Source organism: Sinohyriopsis cumingii, chromosome 6, assembly GCF_028554795.1.
Source record: "Sinohyriopsis cumingii isolate HCF-2022 chromosome 6, ASM2855479v2, whole genome shotgun sequence".
Lineage (NCBI taxonomy): Eukaryota > Metazoa > Mollusca > Bivalvia > Unionida > Unionidae > Sinohyriopsis > Sinohyriopsis cumingii.
This window is the reverse complement of record NC_142966.1, coordinates 165363623-165385958: the sequence shown is the minus strand read 5'-3', so window position 1 is coordinate 165385958 and position 22336 is coordinate 165363623. Positions and strand designations below refer to the sequence as shown.

At 35.3% G+C, this 22336-nt stretch overlaps 1 protein-coding gene across 2 annotated transcripts in view; it reads left to right on the top strand.

Annotated features, from left to right (window-relative positions):
- LOC149798465 (uncharacterized) overlaps positions 1-22336 on the top strand; it is a 175605-nt gene that overhangs the window by 96837 nt on the left and 56432 nt on the right. For both annotated transcript variants that reach the window (XM_089963657.1, XM_089963659.1), the window contains exons 5-9: positions 5151-5342; positions 5787-6017; positions 9236-9436; positions 10292-10429; positions 20198-20335. In XM_089963657.1, coding sequence (XP_089819783.1) covers positions 5151-5342; positions 5787-6017; positions 9236-9436; positions 10292-10429; positions 20198-20335 — 900 coding nt within the window. The remainder of the gene's footprint in view (positions 1-5150; positions 5343-5786; positions 6018-9235; positions 9437-10291; positions 10430-20197; positions 20336-22336) is intronic.

Below are 22336 nucleotides of genomic sequence, written 5' to 3'. Positions count from 1 at the left end.
TCTGTTCGCCAATCACTTACGCTTACCTGTGATCTTTATAAATGACTCCTTCCATACAGTTACGAGTTTAACATTTATGAAGATTAACATTTGCCATCTTCAACACGTACACATTTAATTAATAATGTTCGAGTAAAACGGTGCAAAATCAATGTTGACTAGTTCTCTCACTCAGGGACCAATACTATTGCTCACATGCTCCATTTAGTAGGATTCCTCCCCGTACACGATGTTTGTGGGCAAGAACTGTGAAGACCACGATTGTGCACACAAAGTATGATGCATTACGATGTGCATGTATTAAAGTGTCCAATACTAATATACATTATATATTATATTAATCTGTATCCCTCTGCAGTGTTTTAACCTTTAGTTCGTATGGCTATGATCTAAGGGATAAATATATTTTTTGAGCTGATAACAGTTCATGGAACGTCACGATTATAATTTTTCAGTTACATAAAATCATTAGGCTTTTTCGTTAATAAGCAAGGATAACTAATCCTTTCTTATTTTCTTTTCCTGTAATTGCTTTAAAGTTTTCTCCGATTTTCCGATCAATTTTAATTCACTACATTACTCCTTTCTGAACACCGTTTGCTGAAGAACGTATACTTACCTACACTTGTACTGGTTTGAGATCATTGATATTAGAACAACAAAGAATTGTGTAAATGTTCTAAATAATGTGTGTGCGCGTTAATGTGATGTGATTATAAATAGCTCAAATGCAAGTTACGTTCTTATAATTCAAATGCAAATTATGTATTGTTTACTCTTATTATTAGTATTATATATATATATATATATATATATATATATATATATATATATATATATATATATATATATATATATATATATATATATATATACAAAGTGAATTGTTCGGCCCTACATGTGGTTTAGGAGAATTCACTTTTTGGAATAAACAGAGGAGAACTGTAAAATGGAAAGGTTATTTATTTTTATTAGATACAACGTCTGCAATTCGTTCATTCTGCTTCCACCTCGTATATATTTTCGTCATCATTCAACTTTACATTTATGAACGCCAGTTATATATAACATATTTTAATTAATTTCAACATTGAGGGAGATTAAAAATGTGTTAGTTTTTTGGCCACGACAAATCAGTGATGAATACGATTACATGCCTGTTCAATCGACAATTAGTTCTTGAAGAAATTCCATACCAAGATAGTTTCACAACCATCTTCTTCTTATTGATAAAACCTTTTCTTCAGTTTGAGAAATAATCTGTCAGGATAGTGACATTACGAACCAAGAAAATCGTTATCTAATATCGTGGAAAACTCTGTGCGCTTCAGGAACAGATCAACTGGTCGGCAAATTGTAGGAATTAAGTGGTCCTGAATTACTTAATGAACTGAATGCAAAAATTAACCATGTCAAAATATTTCATCCGCTGAAACATATGATGTATTTTTTCTAATACAGAAAGGGTCGTACAGTCCGTTTGTCAAATGTGTTTTAAATAATAATGATTTGGCTGTCTAAGTTATACGCATACCTAGACACAATTACTATACTGATCACTCTAGACAACATTTTGGCAGAGAGGCTAAATAAACTCACGATCGTTGAGTAGAATTCTTAGAGGGTTGAACTCTCAATGAAGGATGGTAGACAATATTGGAACGTTTTTTGGGCGACATCGGAAACAAATACAGGATACAATACATACTCTCCGTTTTTCTCGCATGCAGAAAATGCGGTATTCCACTTTGTTACAGTTTTTTGGGGAAAGGGTAATTTTGTTGACTGCTTTTAGGAAGTGCAGAAGACTGACACTGCTGTAATAATAATTTAATTATCTTCAGTAGCCATGCAAATGACTCAAAATGTTCAAATTTCCCACTTTTTGGACAAACTTGGTAATTTTTACGTTCTCCAAAATAAAACCGCTACAAAGCAGTATAAATTGGCATTATCTACTTCGTTTAGAAGGCTACTACATTCCTATCGTCTACTACATTGATATCGTCTGTAAACTTCAGGAACGTTTGTAGAGTAAATGCCTTGTTAGTTTGAAGCTAAATGCAAAGTGTGTACTTATGCTTTAATTATGAAAAGGAAATTCGTCTGAAAAATATATTTACTTGGCTTATGGTACATGAAATGCATGGTCATTAAAGATGCAAAGATCGTAAAAGACGAGAAAAATGTTCCGAAAAGTAACGTTAATGAATAATTGTAGATTTGAAGATGTACTATTACAGCTGAAAATATGTCACACATTGTTTTGTGAATAATCTACTTAAATTACCTGTTTCTAAGGATGCTTTTGGACAATTGGTTACAACTGATAGAAATATATGAATTTCGTCCCTTAAAAGTTCTCATATGGCTTCATTGTTTGTCCATTACACTCGTCTCACAAAGCTGACCTCTCCTGTTCTTGGCGTGCTGATCAAATAACTTATCTATTCATTTCAATAACGCAAACGAAGGATGGTGTTTATGTTTCTGTCGGTGATGATTTCATTTATAGGATTAAATAAAGCAAGCATGACTAGTAATCTTGCGTGGACCGTACATTTAGGTGAGAACAACATACAACAATAATTGTGCTTTTATTCTCCTCTGCATATACAACAATCTTGCTAATAATAATTCTAATACTTTTACAGATAATAATAAAGATCATGATGGTAGTTGTTCAAAACCCATTTTTGAAAGGTGAATCTGTGTACAACGCCACCTATGTACAAACCCCAATTTGCTTTTCCCCGTGAATGACCGCTAACGACAGGTTTAGTTGTATACGCAATTTATATTTCAGTTATAGGTACCATGTTTTATTTCACTCAATATACAACCGTGAAAGTTATTTTTTTACAAGACTTCCTTGCAATAAGTGGATTAATATTAACAAAGGGTTACAACTCTGACTCAAAATTTGGTAACCGTGGCTTGCCACTACGTGGAAGATGGTGATTATAACATTCTCTAAAATTCATAGGAAACAATTAAATATTCTAAAAGAAGTTGAATTAACAAGATTTTGTGACAGTCGGATGGACAGGAGGAATTGAGGATAGGGTACACAACATATTTATATTATATGAGAAAGTAGAAAATGGAATAAATACACTCTAAAAGACCTTGAAATAATGTCAATTTTGTTCATTTCCATAACGTTTTACCAGATGAAATCGATCTGTAAATAACCAAGGTATGCACATGCACATGCACATGCAGTCTAAAACTTAGAAAGATGTTTATTCACTTTAATAACAATAGCATATAGATATGACATTGTAAAATAAAAAGAACTAGAGTAAAATTAGGAAGACATTGATAATCTGTATTAAGTCACCAACGTTTTGAGAATGATATAATATCAAAATGAAAATTATGTCAAGATTATGAAAAGAAACTAATCAGATTAAATGACCCAATGCATGAATGGTGTATGCTAGATTGACTACTGCGATATATAGGAAGTATGTAAAACATAATAACGTTCATAGTAATCTAGTCAGCTGAATAAATGTTCTTAAATTTTCTGAAGTTCAGAACTAATATATATATATATATATATATATATATATATATATATATATATATATATATATATATATATATATATATATAATTTTACGAAGCCTAAAAATGGCAACACGATTAAGCACTATAGTATACTGATCTAGTGACCCATTATATCCAGTCCCTCAACTTACAGATCGAACATGTAAAAAAGAATGTTGGCATTATAATTGTGTGTCAGTCAAAACGACAGTGTGAAAATGTATTGTTTATTTTCAAGCATAAGGATTGAAAAAATATATCATATTTTGTCCTTTTTTAAAAAACTTGAACTGGGCTGATGGTCCTGACCACCCCACACAAACGTACGGTAGAATGGTTGTACTCTTTCTATCTTCTTGTAGATAATTATCTCGTTGACTTTGAATGTATGTGGTTGTTTATCAAGAAACACGCGGAGTTCTTGCATGAGGGCTATGTATGTATGTATCTATGTACCTGTCTGCCTGTCTATATTCGTGTATGCATGCATGTATATCTTCCTGCTGTCTGTCTGTCTTTCAGTCTTATTATATGTATGTATGTATTTATGTATGTATGTATGTATGTATGTATGTATGTATGTACGCAAGCACGCGCGCACGTACGTATGTATGTATGTAGGTATGTAGGTATATATGTATGTATGTAGGCATGCTGTTGGGTAGGTAGGTAAGTAGGTAGGTAGTTCTGTCTCTGGAAATCAAAGTGATTTCAAATTTATCAAACAGTATTTGATAAGAAAATGAAACGTTGACCAGTAAGTTGTATAAATGCATGCTATGGTATATTCGCTTCAGCCAATGTACAATTTTATGTAATATATGACTTTTAATGATACTATCGTTTTCCTGTACACTATATTTACTTCGTTCGGGAATAGGTTCTCGTTCTGAATAGAGTACTGTGTTCTAACCGCATATGCTTAACTGTTTTATATCTTTTTTGGTTACTATATCGTAAGAGGAATTATCAACAGAAATTTTCATGACATCAATACAGAATCAAAATCTAAGTCTCTTTACATAATATCTGCTTGATAGTTTTATTCAACGACTCAGTGGTCTGTGACTTTGCTATATCTATGTTTTTATTGAATAATTAAAGCCAATACAAGGTGAACAGGACTGACTGCACGTAGGATAGGCCATGGTTACATAAGATATATGTCATGTATATATTTTAACGAATAACCTACGTAACTTTGACACATGAAAGTTACAGGGAAAATACGCATTCAAATATTTAGTATTGGGAGTTTCGTTAGTTGTTTTGTTACCAGTGCTTATCTTAGTCTTTTCTTTTTCTTATTGTGATAAATAAAGTAAATGTTACGAACGGCTTCATTATGACTAAGTAATTAAAGTATATTAAAGTTTATATTTAGTAACATTTTAATCGATTTTGAAAACCAATATTCTGAGTGCACTAAAATGACAAGATTATTACAATGTGTTTTAGAGTAGACACCAAAGACTTGCAATGGAAATGGACGCACTTTGGAACAATTTTAGAACATGAACATATTTTCCATTTACCCCTTGGATGCAGCAATTATTTGTCAGCAATTGTACTTACAATGCTTTCTTTAAATTTAGTATCAGAGCCATCCTTTAATGTCAGCGTCATCGGTCGCAATGACACAAAGCCATGTAGTTCAGTTTCCGATGCACATGTAAATGAAGAATATATTGTGGTGTGTGGACTTCCACTTTATGCACAGAAAATTAACATTACATTTCAAGGACCAGATACAGGATCAGCTCTGTGTGAAGTACAAGTAGCAGCGGGTAATAAATTTAGAACATCCGATTCAACGGCGTAGGCTTACATTTGTAAATGTAAAGATTATACAGTTACATTCTTAATCATTGCTTTCCTCATTATTAAATATTTGTATATTTTAAGTTTGTAACTTGAGCTACGGTATTAAAAATGAGAAAAGTATGGCCAAATGTATGCAATTCAAAGATAAGTCAGGGAACGTAGCTATTGAAAAAGTATGAAACGCAAACATATACTGAGTTTTGAGAAGCAGATTAATAAAAAACTACAGCTTTAAATGTGAGCCATCTAATATATTTATTTCTGCCTGGACATCACTGTTACACTTGCTGCTGACGCTAAAGTTGACGCCATGAATGGATAAATTTATAATAAACAATACTGAAACACTATTCTTCTCCTTCTCCTGTCTCGTCTTATTTCGGTTATTATTATTATTATTATTAAAGGAAGAAATCTGGCATATGGCAAACCCACTAATCAGTCAACCACACATGAAACATACTACTCATATCGAGCCGTTGACGGTGACTGGAAGTCTGGCAACTATACATTGGCCTTGAGTACCTGTACCCATACAAATGTGTCCATCGATCCCTGGTGGATACTGGACCTTGAAACATCAGTGATGATACAGTGGTTTCGTATTTACGACAGAGACAATGAGGGAAACATAGACCGTAAGGATGTATTTCTTGATAATAGCTTTTTATTATATTATAGTAGGTTTAATATATCTCAGTCATGAATGAAGACAAGCTGTAATATGGCGATCTTCATTAAGATAGTTGTATTATTATATTCGCATCTAGAAATCACGTCAGGGATCAAACTAGAGTTCATTATGGCTAACCTGATGTCGAATAATAAAAAAAATAGCTGTAGTATGACAAGAAAGGAGAAATGGCTGGTGCCTCCATAAGCAATCCCTTTGTGATAAGGGTCGTCCACAGCCTCGTGTGTGCAATAATTTCCCGCAACACGAGGACGAACTTTGAATACAAGGCGGTAAACTCTTCCCCAGCGCTCAGTTAAGATTTTTGTAAGCAAGAAATATCGTTTTACTGTTTTTTTTTATTTATGAATCATTGAATAGATACGCACTATCTATCATATACTACATGTTTACCGTATAGAGTTTTCACACAGGAAAATATTCCTCAAGCAGCGGCTGAAATTTTGATTATTAGTATGGCTTAAAGTTGTAATGCGTCTAGGTAAATTTACTGACACAGATATCACAGAATCTCAGAGGTTTGGAGAACTCTAAAACTATTAGCATTTTACGCAATTTTTTAACCGTTCTTCCTTAGTTCTCTGCCTGATTCTCTGCAACTATGAAACATATCATAAATATTGTAAGGCCGATGCTATATATTACTCCATAAACTCCAATTGTTTATACGAAACAGACACAATAGTACATATAACAGTGACATGAAAATGCATGATAAAACAATGTTTTTGTTTTTAATTTTGAAAAGCCTTGAAACGAAAAATATTTAACGTTTCAATCATGAAAAATATTGAATTCACTTTGATCATCTATTAGATGGAGTGCAGATCTATAATAAATGTTTAAATACTCTTCGGAGAGATATCGATGGAGAGAGACACAGAGAGACACAAACACATATACTTAAACATAATAACCCCAAAATAATGTAAGTTGGTAGAACTGTTAAAGATTCTTCTAAAAATAGGCATTCATGTCAAATATACTGATATCCTAAAAATGATCTAGACGAGCATAACAGTATTTCCGTGTTGTGCACTGTTGATCAATGAGAGTAGAAAAGCATTTAGAACATTTATGCAATGTAATTGAACTAAAACACTCAACTTAAAGTAAGTACCAGTTCAAAAGCAAAATATGCAAAAAATGTGTTGATCACAAGCCCCTACCCCTACCTACACCCCGTACAAAACTTCTAAAGGAATTGTTTATAATAGTAGGCAGTGAATATTACAAAACATGATAATGAGCTTTCATAATCACTTTGTAGAGTGTATGCACCAATAAGCATCGTATTTGGTATTTATGGTTTATGCTAAATTTGCGTAGATTATTAACCATACTGTTGGTTTAAATGGTGTGATTTCCCTACCTCATTTTCACATGTAACGTTTGTTTTTTAGCTTTATTCAGTCTCTTTCTAAAAGAGAATATAAACATGATAGTGTAGTTAGTCATTTTAATAACCGATCTAAGTAACTTATTTATATTCGTTCATTATAAAGCAGACATTCCAATTTCTTCGCTTTATGGAAATACATTCCGTAAACAGCTTTATCGTCCATTTGATTGCTAAATGTCTTATGCACTTCTTTCGTTGATTATTATTGTCATTGTAAGAAAAGAAGGGGTGTGAAGGAACAACGTCTTTGCATTTTAACAAGGAACTATTTTATTTTCAAACCTTACAGAGAAGGGAGCAGTGAGTAGCAAGATTCAAAGCTGCAGAGTATAGCACAAGTGATATACATTAAATGTATATATATATATATATATATATATATATATATATATATATATATATATATATATATATATATATATATATATATATGTTTAATGTATATCAATGTATATATATATATGTATATGTATATGTATGTATATATATATATATATATATATATATATATATATATATATATATATATATATATATATATATGTGTGTGTGTGTGTGTGTGTGTGTGTGTGTGTGTGTGTGTGTGTTAATAATAATAATAATAATAAATCAGGCACATGCACTCCAAACACTTAGATACAAATAATAAAATATCAAAATAAACTGTTCACTGTGGTACAAATGTTTTTGATAATTGTGTTAGCGTCTCTTTGACATTATATTCCTTTATGCAATAAAAGAATAAATTGCAAATGCTCGCAGTTTGAATTCTAAATAATTAAATCGAGCATAAAATAGATCCCGCAAATTTGTGTTCATTGTTATAACCAAATAAATGTGTTTCTATCACTTTATTTGTAATCTTCAACTATTATGCAAGTTTTCAATATCCATCAGGTTTTCTTATATGTGTGCATACTCAGACTGTCAAATGTAGGGTCTATGTTGTATTTGCTGAACTATACAGTTGCGAATACTTAAGCCGTTCTTTTACAACAAGTATTAACACTGATGTACAGCATCTGAAGCAAATAGGAGTTATCATAGCCGCTTCTGCGAGAAATTTATAAACAACAACACCATTACAGTTTCTCATTAATATATATACAGTAATAAAGAAATATTCCCTCAAAACAAAGCTGCCAGTAGCTGTCGACCCTGTTCCAATATGATCATCCACTGTAATGGCCATACCTCCACGCTGCTTTTCGACTCCTGTGTTTGAAGCTACTATAATTTACCCTCTGAATCTAAATTGAGAACATTTGTACAACATGACATTATCTTATGACTGACATGTAATTTCCGTTAATCTCCATTTGAAAAAACGAAAAAGAAGACAACATTAGCCCCTTTTCCACCCATCAGTATTTGGAGACAATTTTTGAAGAAAAAAGAACTTTCACATAATTTAATCTTTACATTATGTACTTTCGTACGTTTATATATTTTAAAGATGTTGTGACTTTCAGTCTTAATAATTTAACCACCAAATTAAGCAAAAACCCGCAGGAAGGTGTTATTCCATGAGATTATCAAATGAACCCAATTATGATGCGAAATGTCTTAGTTTTGGGTCCGTCGACATGCAAAGGGGATGCAACAAACATATACATAAGTACAATTTTGCATTTTGCTTTAACGTACATTGTCACTACTTTAAGAAAAGAGGTAAATGAAGTTTAAAGATTTATTGTCTGACAGTTTCAGCACATCACGTTAAAATGTTATCTTTAATCTATTTATCTATTATCTTTCAGTAATATATAGATTACAGAATTTCCGGATTTTTCTCAGCGAAGACAATACAAATTTCAATTTAGTCTACCAGGATCAGAACGTCCAACCCCTCCTGGTCACGGAGCCAAACCTAAATCAAGAACAGTTGGCTCGATTTGTTAAGATCGACCTGAATGGGACAGCTCGAATACTGACTCTTTGTGAAGTACAAGTATTTGGTGGTTAGTGTTTTTTAAAAAATCCATTTCATACTTCTTTATGTTTTGCGGGTGGGGCCTACTTATTTGTGTTCTCTTTTAGATCAAACTATCATGCTGCATGCTGAATGCTGTTTTAGTGATGCTAAGGTATCTACCTAATTTTAGTTAATATGTGGACATTGAAAGAACTTGCATTGATTTCATATATATAGCTTCTACCTTTCTTCAAGAAATTGCATTGAACTGCACTTCTTAAGAAACCTAATATATTTTATAATGGTAACAAAACGCACAAGATTTAGTATGATATTTGTTTTGACTAATAATGGCTCCTTTCCTACCATTAAAGCTATTACAATGATAATAAGGATAATGTTGGCCATTTCGATGATGTTATTAATCATATCAAACTATTTATACAAATACGCCTGTATAATATTTGAAAATATAGAGATTAGCTTGAGATAAAATGATTTAATGTATACTGTGAGGAAGAATCTCATTTGAATTTCATTTACGTGTACCGTGTATAAAGAATTAACAATTAGCGGCAAGAAATGTTGATTTTAAATCAACTGTCACCCATTGGACATTGCGTTTCATTTCATACTTTATTAAAATAAATACTACACGCAAGCCATTGTCTGATAATGTGTTCATACATATAACAATCACTATAACCATGAACACCCACATGACCATAAAGGATTAAACATTATTTTAACTACACGTATTTGGTCAAAACAATATGCTTTCGGGGGAGAAAGATGACGACAAAGTTCAGTTTAATACTGAATTGTGATTTCAAAACGCGCGAACTTGTGAATTGAGCAAATATGAATTTATACTGATTTTGTTTGGATTTTCTTCGTTTAGAGTGTAAGACTCCCTTCTACGGTAACTGCTCTAAAACATGCGGTCACTGTGCCAATGGACGGCAGTGCAACAAAGTATCTGGGTATTGTGACATGGGTGGCTGTGCAGACGGCTGGCAGACAATCATGTGCGACACGCGTAAGCGAATTTCTTACATCATAAAATTACCTTTATGTACACCATTTATTTGATACCACTGGAATATATATCGATATGTGCACTTTCTGGATATGTAAGCAATTGAATCAGAAAACAATTGCGCATATATTCACATATACATTCACATTGTCCGTATATATATATATATATATATATATATATATATATATATATATATATATATATATATATAATTCTTTTAGCACCGCGCCGGTGGCATAGTGGTTAGGTCGTTCGCCTCGGATGAGGGAAGTCACGGGTTCGAACCCAAGTCGAGTCATACTAAACAATTATAAAACTGGTAGTAAATCATGCCCCGCTAGGTGCTCCGCATTAAGAGCTTACTGTCAGGAATGGTTGGTCTTGTATCAGGGGAATGTTACTGGGTGGGACATGATGCGACGTGTCTGCGGCATGATGCCCCAGTGCTAGACATAACTGTAAAATGTTACACTGCAGACATCGTAGCGAAATGACGTTAAAAAGCCAGTTAACACACACACACACACTCGTTTAAATGGTAATTTTGGTTTACTTTTTCTGTAACTTCCACATGCTCTTATGCCCATCTACACCTAGAACTATTTAACTGTTATATTTTTAAATTAACCTGAAAAATGAAGATTATTATTCAATTAAATAAAAGACTTCCTCGGTCTTTCATGACATTCTAATGTTTTCAATTCCTTCTACGAACTACACATGTTTATGGAAACATATGGAACTATTAAATAGTTGCCAAGGTTATACATCATCGTAACTATTTGTATATGAGAGAAAACGTAATACAATTGGCCAGAACTGTATCCTATCTATAACAACAATGGAAAGCTAATGTCTATTCAGAGGGATCCCATGGTATCTGGTTAGCATTCGCCGGGGCTTGAGTGGGCCTGGTGCAGGTCTATTTGAAATAAAACTTGAAACGGCAAGGAACGGTGAGTGGGTCGATCCACGTTTTTCGTTCCTTACCCTTCTCTCAATTGATCTAGAAACAGAGATAGGCCCTCTAAAGGGATATAGTGTCCTTCAAAATGCAATGCGAATCAAACTTATCTTGCAGTGTAGCAGTGCGTTTTTCTCTTTGATATTTCATTCAACATCGAGGTCAGCATTAAACTAATGGCTCGCATAGGCTCTGGAGGTGTATTCAAAACCGGAAATATCGTGATTTCTTACCCGTGTAAGGGATGTAAATACAGAGTAATATTTAATAATGCCAAAGATCTCAGTTCACTAAAGTAAAAGACAAGCAATGCAACTCGAATATGTGTTGCAAAATAATCGTGACTGACAGTTAAGTTCAAATTTGAAGCTGGAATCAAGGAGCTTTACAGAAAGCTACAAAGTTGTCTATACCATGTTGGATATGTGAGGTGGGGTGCAATGTAAGGTCATTGTGTAATCGATGTGGAGTAAATTGTGGGTGGCATGATGGTAGAGATATATGCTAGGAAGCAACTTAAGCTATTGTTGGCAGAAATAAACGGCTTTCAAGTTTCAAATCACACATAAATAATGTTAACAACCAGCTCAGACTTCACATACTAACATTTTAGAAAACATGCTCGTCCTGGTCAGCCTCCTCCTGTTGCCGACGAGAGAGTTGTGCTGGAGTTTTGACTACGTAAGTTCCGGCTGTCATGTATTTCTATTGACAGTCACTGGAACATGTTCTAAAACTTTAGACTGAGAGATGATATATCACTATGAACAGACTAATGTTTGTAATTCTGTATAAAGGTCACGTTTAGGTTGAGGAAAGGGACGTCTAGGTCTTTGATCATTTATATGCCAATGAATTTGCCCAGGTAGAGGGGTCGCAACTTGAAACCACTCATACCGCAAGCGAGAATAGGCCTTGTGACAGGAACATAGAAGCGACGTTAATCCCAGTCGACGTTACCAACGAGTATGAAACCCACTCGGCGCCTGTTTAGCAAACATATGACTAAATTGATTTCGATTAGGTAAAATCACTACACGCTATGTACGTCAATTAAATGTTTATGGTAATAAAGTATGATTGGATCTATGAAACCAAATACGAATAGAACAATAAAATGGAAATTATAATGAAAAACAATTACAAAATCACTAACATACACAAAACGTTATTGTTTTATAACGAGCTCAAATCAGCTTGCTATGGAAAGACAACGAGACGCAGTTCACTTCCCGGCCATGTGGAGCTCTGATGAAAACCACGTACATTAACCACAAAGTTTCGGAAATTAATTATTATTGCCGATTCGCTTTCTCCTTAATCTCCAAACAATGCATGAAGGATGACTTTCAGACCTCAGAAAAACTGACTGGGTGGACATTCTCGGGAAACTAGTCTTTGAATATAAAGGCTATTGGCACCGAGCCATCGGGTTGACGCCTACCAACGTTGTCGGTAAAGACATGAAGGGATATGAGTAAACTAACGGGCATGTGAATTGTGTGTGCTGTTTCATATTGAGAAGGTTTCTTATTACGCTGGCGTCATCAGCATGACAAGCATTTACTGACACTCTACACATCAATCTGGGTAGGGTTTACAAAAGTAAATACCCAACGATGGTCGGTTGACTTTTATGAGATCGCAGTCAATATGGGCTCTTTCATTTTGAAAGGCGTGTCAACTACCATTAAGGATTACGAACTGCAAGCTGTGCCCGCGATAGCAGTACAAGAACAATCATCACGCGTCTAGAGGACAAGAACAAAGCCAGAGGAAAAATAAGCAAAATCGACGTGGCAAAAGCTGACGTCTTGAAAGCCTTCCTTGTGACGTTTTCTCAATAGCATAAACAATAATATCCTCTACACAAACAGGCAAAATGTTTATAATTTTGCTCTAAACTCACGGTTGAAAGAATTGGTATATTTGAAGACAGCGTAGATGAGATCGGCGAGTCCCTATGGTAAAGATCATATTATATTAGCTGTTTAACTGTGGTCGTGTACAAGTCAGAATGTTTGAGGACTTTGCAAATCTGAGGCTCTTCCTCTGTTGGAACGTCGGTCACCAGCTAGTTCTCTCGCATTTCGGCATCGATATCCTTTTTAAATCTATACGGCATGATTCTACTTGCACTGCCTCTCATGTTTATAACATAAACATTCTGTGTGATTGACGAAGAACGTAGCCTGTGCAGATTTCAAGTCGTCCATAGATCTATCGTGGTGAGTTAATTCTGTACCTGCATTTTTTCAAGCTTAGTACAAAAAGAAACATTCGCTTGATCCATTGATTACACATGTTTTGACGACTACCTTTACTATATATATATGAATGAAATAAACGTTTTCAGTCAACGTATTCTGCATTTGGAGACTCAGCACTCAATACTATGACCATTACCATTTTACTATGTTCAGGTTTGAATCGGTCCAAGATGTCCGGTTGATCTAGATTGTTTTAGTAATCGTAGAGTACCCACTACTTATCCGATTACGGCTTCGTGGTAAATAAAGATTCATTGATCGCTAATGCACGATGATAGAGTGATCTTGCATCCTTTCTAAATGTTCAGTGATAGTTGTACTAGCTCGCGCACACACTGATATTCAATCTGAAATGAGTCAGGATTATGTCTAATAGATGTTGCGTGTATTTGTGGTATTAGTCGTTGCGTCGGATTCAAAAACGTTACTGTATGTGCTGCTCGTACATGTAGTTACATTACTGCTACATGCGCGCCACATGAGATGTAAATGAGACCGTCTATCAAGGTCATATCGCTCCAGAGAATATAAGATAGCATCACCTCCTGCTGCTTCACGGGAGATATTGTTTGAGGTTTTCATCTCAGTCCATCGTTGTTTCATTATGCCGGGAAGTAATGTACCAAAAAGTCCACTAAGGGTTTTAATATGTGTGACTTGTCTCACTTCCTGTGTTTGTTGCACAGTAGAATGTGCTGTCACTTTCTATTGTCCGCTCTTTAAGGTATTGTTGTTTTTCTTAACATTATTACGCCTATATGAAAACCATGTCAGATGTAATGGATTCTAATATATCTCCGTACTGATGATATTCGAGAATGAAGTCTACATAAATGGATCCTTCTCCAGATCACTCGCAACACATGTGGGGTTATATATGCGCTAAAAGTGGCATAAACTGGGTGGGAGTGGACGTCGATGCGCCTGTCGCTACCGACAACCTGTTCGTTTCGTGTTCTAGAGTTGTAATCCTATATAGTGTCGCTCCAAAATTCATGTCACTAACATCAACAACTATGGTTCTCGCAAAATTTGTGAGATTTTTCGTTGAGTGCTTAACTCTTATAAACTTAAAGATAGGGTAGACTAAGGTCCCCCATTTAAGATGCGACTAGTATATTACAACATATGAAGCTGCATTACACTAACGCATAAGTGGGGATGACAAACCGGTGAAACACCGATGGGTCCATTTGTCCGTGCGCATGAGTGTTTTGCCAACATTCTCCTCTCTAAGAAATTCATAGGCCTCTGGTCACCTAGCTGGTTTGTCGATGTTGTCTGCATCCACCGATTCCCTAAATCCATGTAAATGAGAGGTTACTAACGAATCTGCTCGTGAAAAACAACGCTGTCATGCTGAGATATTACCAATAAACGTATACCAAAACATGTGCTGACGAGTAGACACGAAATGACCATGTTGTACTGTGCCGGCACGAAGACTTATGTGTATGCACTTTAACACTCATGTCTCCATCACCATTTTCAATGTCTCCAGTGTTGTCTTAAGCGTTTTCCCTGCGACATCCTGGTTCGTTCATTGTGTGCTCTTCCTTCGCATACATTTCAAGGATGTGGGCAAATATGTTTTAGTAAAACGTTCGTGTCTTAGGGCTTTCTCCCAGTGCTGGCAAAACATATGCCACAAGGCATAGCTCTTGTTTCAGATGCCCTCGATTGTCATCAGTACCTTGTAAATATGGCTTGCGAACATGCATTACGGCGTGACTCAGCTATCTATCTTTGTCTCATCCGAGAAGAGCCAACGTAATCGTTCATGCTTTACCTCCGTCCTTATGTTAATGTTCCATACAGGGTGCTGCTCTTTTCAACACCATCTGGGGAAGGCGAAACACAATATGTACTGCTGTCAGATCCATTTGTGAGTTCGAGCTCTAGAGAAATGCAAATATTATAGCTGCCTCCTTATTTCTGTTCTGGATAAACCTTACTATTATACTATAAAAAGCAAATAAACGTAAGAGGCCGTGTGAAAGGCCGAACTGGTATTATAGCATATGATAATTTAGCAGCTCAAATTGAAGCCGCACATATAAGTTGTTTCTAAATGCGACATCCGAAAATGGATTGAGTTGGGTATCGATGGTCAGTGCATACTAGTATTGCAGCAGCGTTTTTCATACTCTGATGGGATATGTTTGCTCGCACTTTGAGAGTGAAATATGGGCATCTTCGAGACACTCTTTATCCCCTCGAGCTTTCTTCAGATTTTGCGAAGACGGTTCGAGTTTTATCATGATGGTACTTTTACCGTCTGACAGTGTTGCGAATGCCAAACTAGTTGTGTATAGCACAATCACACTGTTGCCAATGATGGTTCGAACTTCCGACAAGCAGCTGGCTTTGCTCTATGGTGCTCGAGTAATTATTTACCTTATCCCTAACATTCAGAAAAGAGGTCCACATGGGTCACCTTTGTTCCTGTATTACAAAATGCTCAAAAGTGGTGCAATCAGCAGTCGAGTGTCCTTCTGTTAACATGTTCAAATGTTTTATTGTGTGGCATTATTACTTATTAAAATATAGCTGATGACTTTGAAATGACCAGCCTTGGTGGTGCTGAAGGCAATGTGTTGCCAGAAGAGAAAACCGCTTTGACACCGAAACTAGTGACGCAGAAAAATTGTGGACGAAACACCGTCTTTGTTCGCACAATCAATGGTAGCCCAAGGGTTCACGTAACCATTGCCAAGAGGAGAGACCTAGCATGGCTGACAAAATCGTTGACACTGGTATCGCGTTAAAAGTTGTGTAGATGATGGTATGTAGTGTCAGGTCGGCACACGGAATTACCGCAACAAATGCATCTGGTTACTATCATTTTGTTTAAAGGCTTTTATTTTATAATGTTGGTGGCCTTATCATCAACCAACAAAATGACACTTTCACCGTCCCTGGTGAAGGTTAACGTTTAATTAGCTTCTATGTTAATCATATTAAAGAAACATGGGCAATTCATTCAATTCATGTACTCTGTCTCGTACAGGCTCATGAGGATACCAGTTATTAGATTATCGTTCCCGCGGAACCACTAGTGTCTCATACGAAAGCTTCACACATAGTCTGCGTCTATGTTTGCCTCTGAAGACACGATCCAGTGTGATGGCGTTACCAAGAGCTCTCACGAATTAGAAATTTAAGCCACTCTGATCATCTTCGTATTTCACAATTTAAATTAGCATTTTAGTTACATTAGAGGCGATAAAAGAAATCCATTCATCGATCAGACATAAGCAAGTAGGACGAATGAGTGACATGTTATGTGATCCACCAGCAATACGGAGTGTTGGTGCAGCTCGCTGACAATGTGTAAGATATAGGCGAAGAATATACAGCACTGTTGTTAGAGTATGTATTGAACATTGTGGTTGATGCTTACCGGTTCAGATTTGAATTGAATGATGATTAAAAGAAATGGACATCAAGCAATGGGGATCACCGAATATCCAAAGCAGATCTGCAAACGGATGAGTTTAATTGCGATTTTGTAATCACAATATCGGGCGAACAGACTATCATCAGGGAGTCTGGGAACCAACTGCCTCCACAATAAAACCCCTTGGCAATAAACTTTCATTCTAGGTAAGAGAATACCTCGATCACTGATAGCATCAGCAGAGAAACTTTGTTTGAAAATGACGTGATGTGTCCAATCAAAATGATTGGGAGTAAACCATCAACATACTTTCAAACAGAGAGTATGCTATTATTGACACTAGGTTAGAAGACTTATAGAGAATTATAATGTCGATATAATGAAACATTTAAAACGCACAAGATATTTGTTTGAAAAAAAGATACCCTATGGTCAGAGACTAAACAGCGATGCGCTCAGTACAATAGCAGGGATGTTTCTGTTAGTTTTGTTGATACCACACTGACAACTGTGTCTCTGAGACCCGGTGTGGCAGTGATTGAAACATTATCATCTATCATTCCGTCCCACATCATGATGCTCTTGGAGATCTCAGTTTGAAGCTGTGGTCTGGTATATATACCTCTGGATTTTATTAGCAGTCGACTATCGACTAAAGCTAAAATTACACGATGAAATCCACTTCTTGACATAAACAGCTTAACGCAAACTCAAACCACTTATCATAGGTTCTACAAGACAACTCTGTCAACAAAAAGTTTGAACACGTCCTAAACGAAGTCGAATAATATAAAACCATAATAATGAAATGCAGTCTTCATTACACAAGGTATACATTTTGTAATTGAGGAAGTGGAGAAGCAATAGTCAATAAAAGGGCAAACGCTAGCGAAGAAATAGCAAAATCGATCGCTGGAAATTTATTATACCTTTATGTTTTCACTAAAACAGCAGGAAAAATGGAATCAAATTATCAGACAATATGCCTTTTCTCAGCGCACCTCCGGCATATGATGCGTTTCCCAGTGTAAAGACCAAATTCTAACGCGGCCTTAACTTTGAGCCATATCCTTTTGTCATTAATGACACTACATACACATCACTGCCTCTCTCATACGCGCTACATTGCTTGCATTTACTGTGCTTACTAAACGAAATAAGTGACACGATACATCGATGGCTAAATATTGGTGCTGTGCTTTGCAACTTCTGTGGCAGCAGTTAATTGAAACGTTACCCTAGAATGGCTCAAGAAATGTTGTAACAGTTTTGTGTGCGCTGTACAAGCTATTGATTTTTCAGGAATCAACGGTGTGAGGTAAGTAAGGAACATTATACATTTCAACTTTTTAATCAAATGTTACAAATTAAAAGTGTTCCGTGTCCGTGGTAGGAATTCGTGAAAGGTCATTATCTCTGTCAATATTACCTATCAGATTTAATGCAGAAAATAAACACTCAAATACAAAAAGGCTACCTGGAGGTTCAGTGCCATGTCTCTTTGTTCATGAAAGCTTTATACAGTCCTGATATCCCAAGCTAAAATTTAGATAATTAGTGTATGGTCTATATACGACGAGTATACTTGAATGTAATGTTGCAGCATACAGTTTTATAAAGATATTATCTAAAATCCTTTTCCTTGCTACGACGTGTTATTAAATATTTAGTATATAGTTGCGTAACATAAATGAAGCAACCTTTGTCTTTGTCACTAACGTAATTCATTAATTAATCAGCAACAAATCGTGTGTTTCATGTCCATCTTCATCCAAAACCTAATGTTGGAGTTCAGTCTAGACTGAGCGGTGTCATGTTTACAAATTATATTTTACATCTCGCTATGTTACTTGTTCGATAATTATTTGATATATTCTTTTCTCGATGCACAGGCACAATGTACTGATCAGATCTTAACATATTGTAAACATCACTTTTTTACAAGAGATGTCAGACTGCACGAAATGTCAATCGAGCAGCAACAGGTGGATTTAGAATTTGTAATAGAGGTGAAGGGCACTGAAAGCAGGTATAAGTATTCATTGCTCAAATGTTTACAAATGATGGCAGTTAAAGATTTCCAACAAAAGTTATGCCAGGGGAAATCGCTAATGTCTGTGGGCTATGAAGCAAATGTTACGACATAGATAAGACAGCTTACGGACAAAAACAAATAGTATGTACCCGCAATAGTATCCATAAAGAGAGTTTATGCCTAGCTGCATAATTATGGTTCAGATATTGAGTTCAAAAGACACCCAGGGTACCTGCTAATAACATACACATTTGCCTACGGTTTTGCAAGGAAAAGAGAATTTCCTGGCTGCAATATAACACCGTATTATTCTCCGATAAACTCAGTTGATAAACACTGATGAAACTGTCTGTACTTGCGTAGAACCGGCGATGAAACTCAAGTTCTTAGTTCTAAATGAACAAATGTCGTCATGGTAGGTTTCAAGGTTTGAGACTTTTTTACATGTTATGATGTAGGTACTTTCTTTAAAACTCATGGAAATATTGGCAGTGAGAACTTACAAAAAACTCGTTTCATATTTTAAGTTGACAAAGCATGTTGGTACTGTTCTGTGTGGTATTGCTCCTGGAAACGTAAAACAAATATTAACTATTATGAATGGCCATTCAAATTTCCCGACATGAACATAATTTAAAATGTCTAGCATCTTCTTCAAAACAGACTTTGAACATATATTCATGCAATGGTTATATTTCTCTGAGATCTGTTGAAGGAGTTGCAGACGATTTAGTGATCAATCAGAACACATTATGTCAAAACTTCACCCAACGCCATTCCCAAGAGAACCAATACTTTAACCAGCAGAGGCCATGTGAGAAAATATTGGAAACCCCATCTTACTGCCATGCTTAGTTTCCAAGCTAATCTGTGTTAACATTGCACTTTTAGTGTTCATAACGGTCGACGTGGGTAACGTGGACTGAGTCATTGGAGGTACGGTACTGCCGTTTTAGATGCATATCTTCTAAGTTTCCCAACTTAGAACAATGACTAGTACAATTATCACCAACTCTATGGATCCTGCACTTAGTGCTGCTAAAAATACATGCCATTAATTTCAGATTTAATACAAAAAAAATTCCCTCTTTTTAAGCCTGCAATGATATGTATTATGGAGATTGCATGACCAAATGTGGAAACTGCAGACTCAGCGCAATTTGTGACAAAACTAACGGTTCCTGTCCATCGGGTTTGTGTTCCGAGGGATGGGATGGAGATAACTGTGATAAAGGTAGGTTATCCATACCATCATATAGTTTTCAATGATTGTTATAATTTCAGGCTAAGTCAAACCACCAGTGACTGCTGATGTAACGATGGGAATATCATAGTAACTTCTAGATAGATAAACATTCTCCTTCATGGTGTTATGTGGGAAAGGAATATTATAACGTAAGACAACATGCAGCATAATTACGTTGATAGCACTTGTTTATTTTGTCGTCTACCGGCATCCTATAATGAGTTTGCACGTACTTATCTCTTTTATGATAACACGTACTTATCTCCTTTATGGGGCAATTTAAGTAGCTCCAGAAACGTCTGATATTGTATAAATCTAACCAATACTCCTACTATTCACAAACCCTAGGAACATATTGATATTAGACGTATGACGGCAAAATCTGCACAAATGAAACTATCATTGACCAGCGTCTGAACGTTTTAGCTATATTAACGTCGACGGCAATCCCGTGACATTTATACATGCAAATACTCACCAAAGTACTCGTGCACCAAATGTTGGGGATCCAAGAGGTTCAGTCCATATGGTTTACAGTACATGTCCCTCTCTACATGAAAACACGGGCGTCGAAAGTAATGTTTGGTCTGAAAGCTAGGCTATTTAAAGTTGATGCAATAGTACCTGATTTGAGGTTTCAATCATCAAAAAGGTGGTTAAAGTTTTCATTTGATAATATAATGAAATTGACTCGATTGTCAAATGTTTGATATGAACCAGAATATCAGTCCGAATCTTTGATTTCAGATTCTTAGTTCTACTAATAATTCAAACTTCCTTGATTGGAATTAAAATCTGTTGTACTTATTGACTGATCTCTTTTAGTAAATGTTTGAAATTCACCTCTGATCTGGTTCAGCGATAACCATTTATCATCAGGTACAAATATTTTAGACCTATCTGGATTTGTTTCTAGATGTTGTGTCATACTATGGCTTTTTCATTTTACTACTTCCCTGTTGAATAATGTTTCAAAGAAAAAGGCATTCTCATTCTTTTATATTTGGCAGACCATTGGGGATCCTTTAATGCTCATTCTTGTTTTTACTCAGATTTTGCTCTATTATGAGAGAAAGCGAAATCATAATTTGTATTAATCAATCCAAGTATAACAAACTTAATCCTGCAATTGAGCGACTCTCTCAGTTCATATTTTCTTGGAAATTGAATGTTTTCACACACCAAAATGCCATTCCACATCGTACAGAGTCACCTATTGAATCGGTAGACAAATATTGAAGGAACTTGATATTAGGTAATTTATGGGGAAACACATTTTTATTATTTCCTTTTCGATCACAACATTACTTATATTGTAGTGTCTTATATGATGTATGGTTATAGTAATGTCCGAAGAAAATATATTCATGGCATAGTGCTGTTTTCTCGCGAGCGTTCTTTAAACGTGCTTTTGTCTTGTTTGAAGTCACCCCTTTTATGAGAAAATTTAAGTGTTACGCGCCACACTATACCCTGTTTGTTAGAAAGGGTTTTGCTATATACTTCACCGGAAACTCTATGATAATGTTTTGCACTCTATGTGAAAAGATGTTGATTCTTGATAGCAAATCGATGCCCTAAATGCACCTGTTGAGTATTGCCACATTGTAAGAATTAATCATTTGCATATTTAGAAAAAATGGGCGTATTTAAATAAGGATATCAATCCGTCATAAAGAAAGCTGGTAGCAACACTAAAATGCACTCTTTTGTCATGGTTCTTTTACTATGAATTTGCAGAAAGTATCAGGGTATTACACCGTGTGTGTATCTGAAAAAGGTATTGTTAACATTCATGCTGTTGTTCATAGGTGTTAAATTATTGAATATATAGTGCATATGTGAAATCTACCAAATATTTTTATACGCAAATGTGTAACATAGTATGTATTCATACTGTGCGGATGCATTTCACATTTTATAGAAGATTACGATATATAGACCATTGTTAAATAAAATGTCATAATAATATATGTTTCATACAACTTT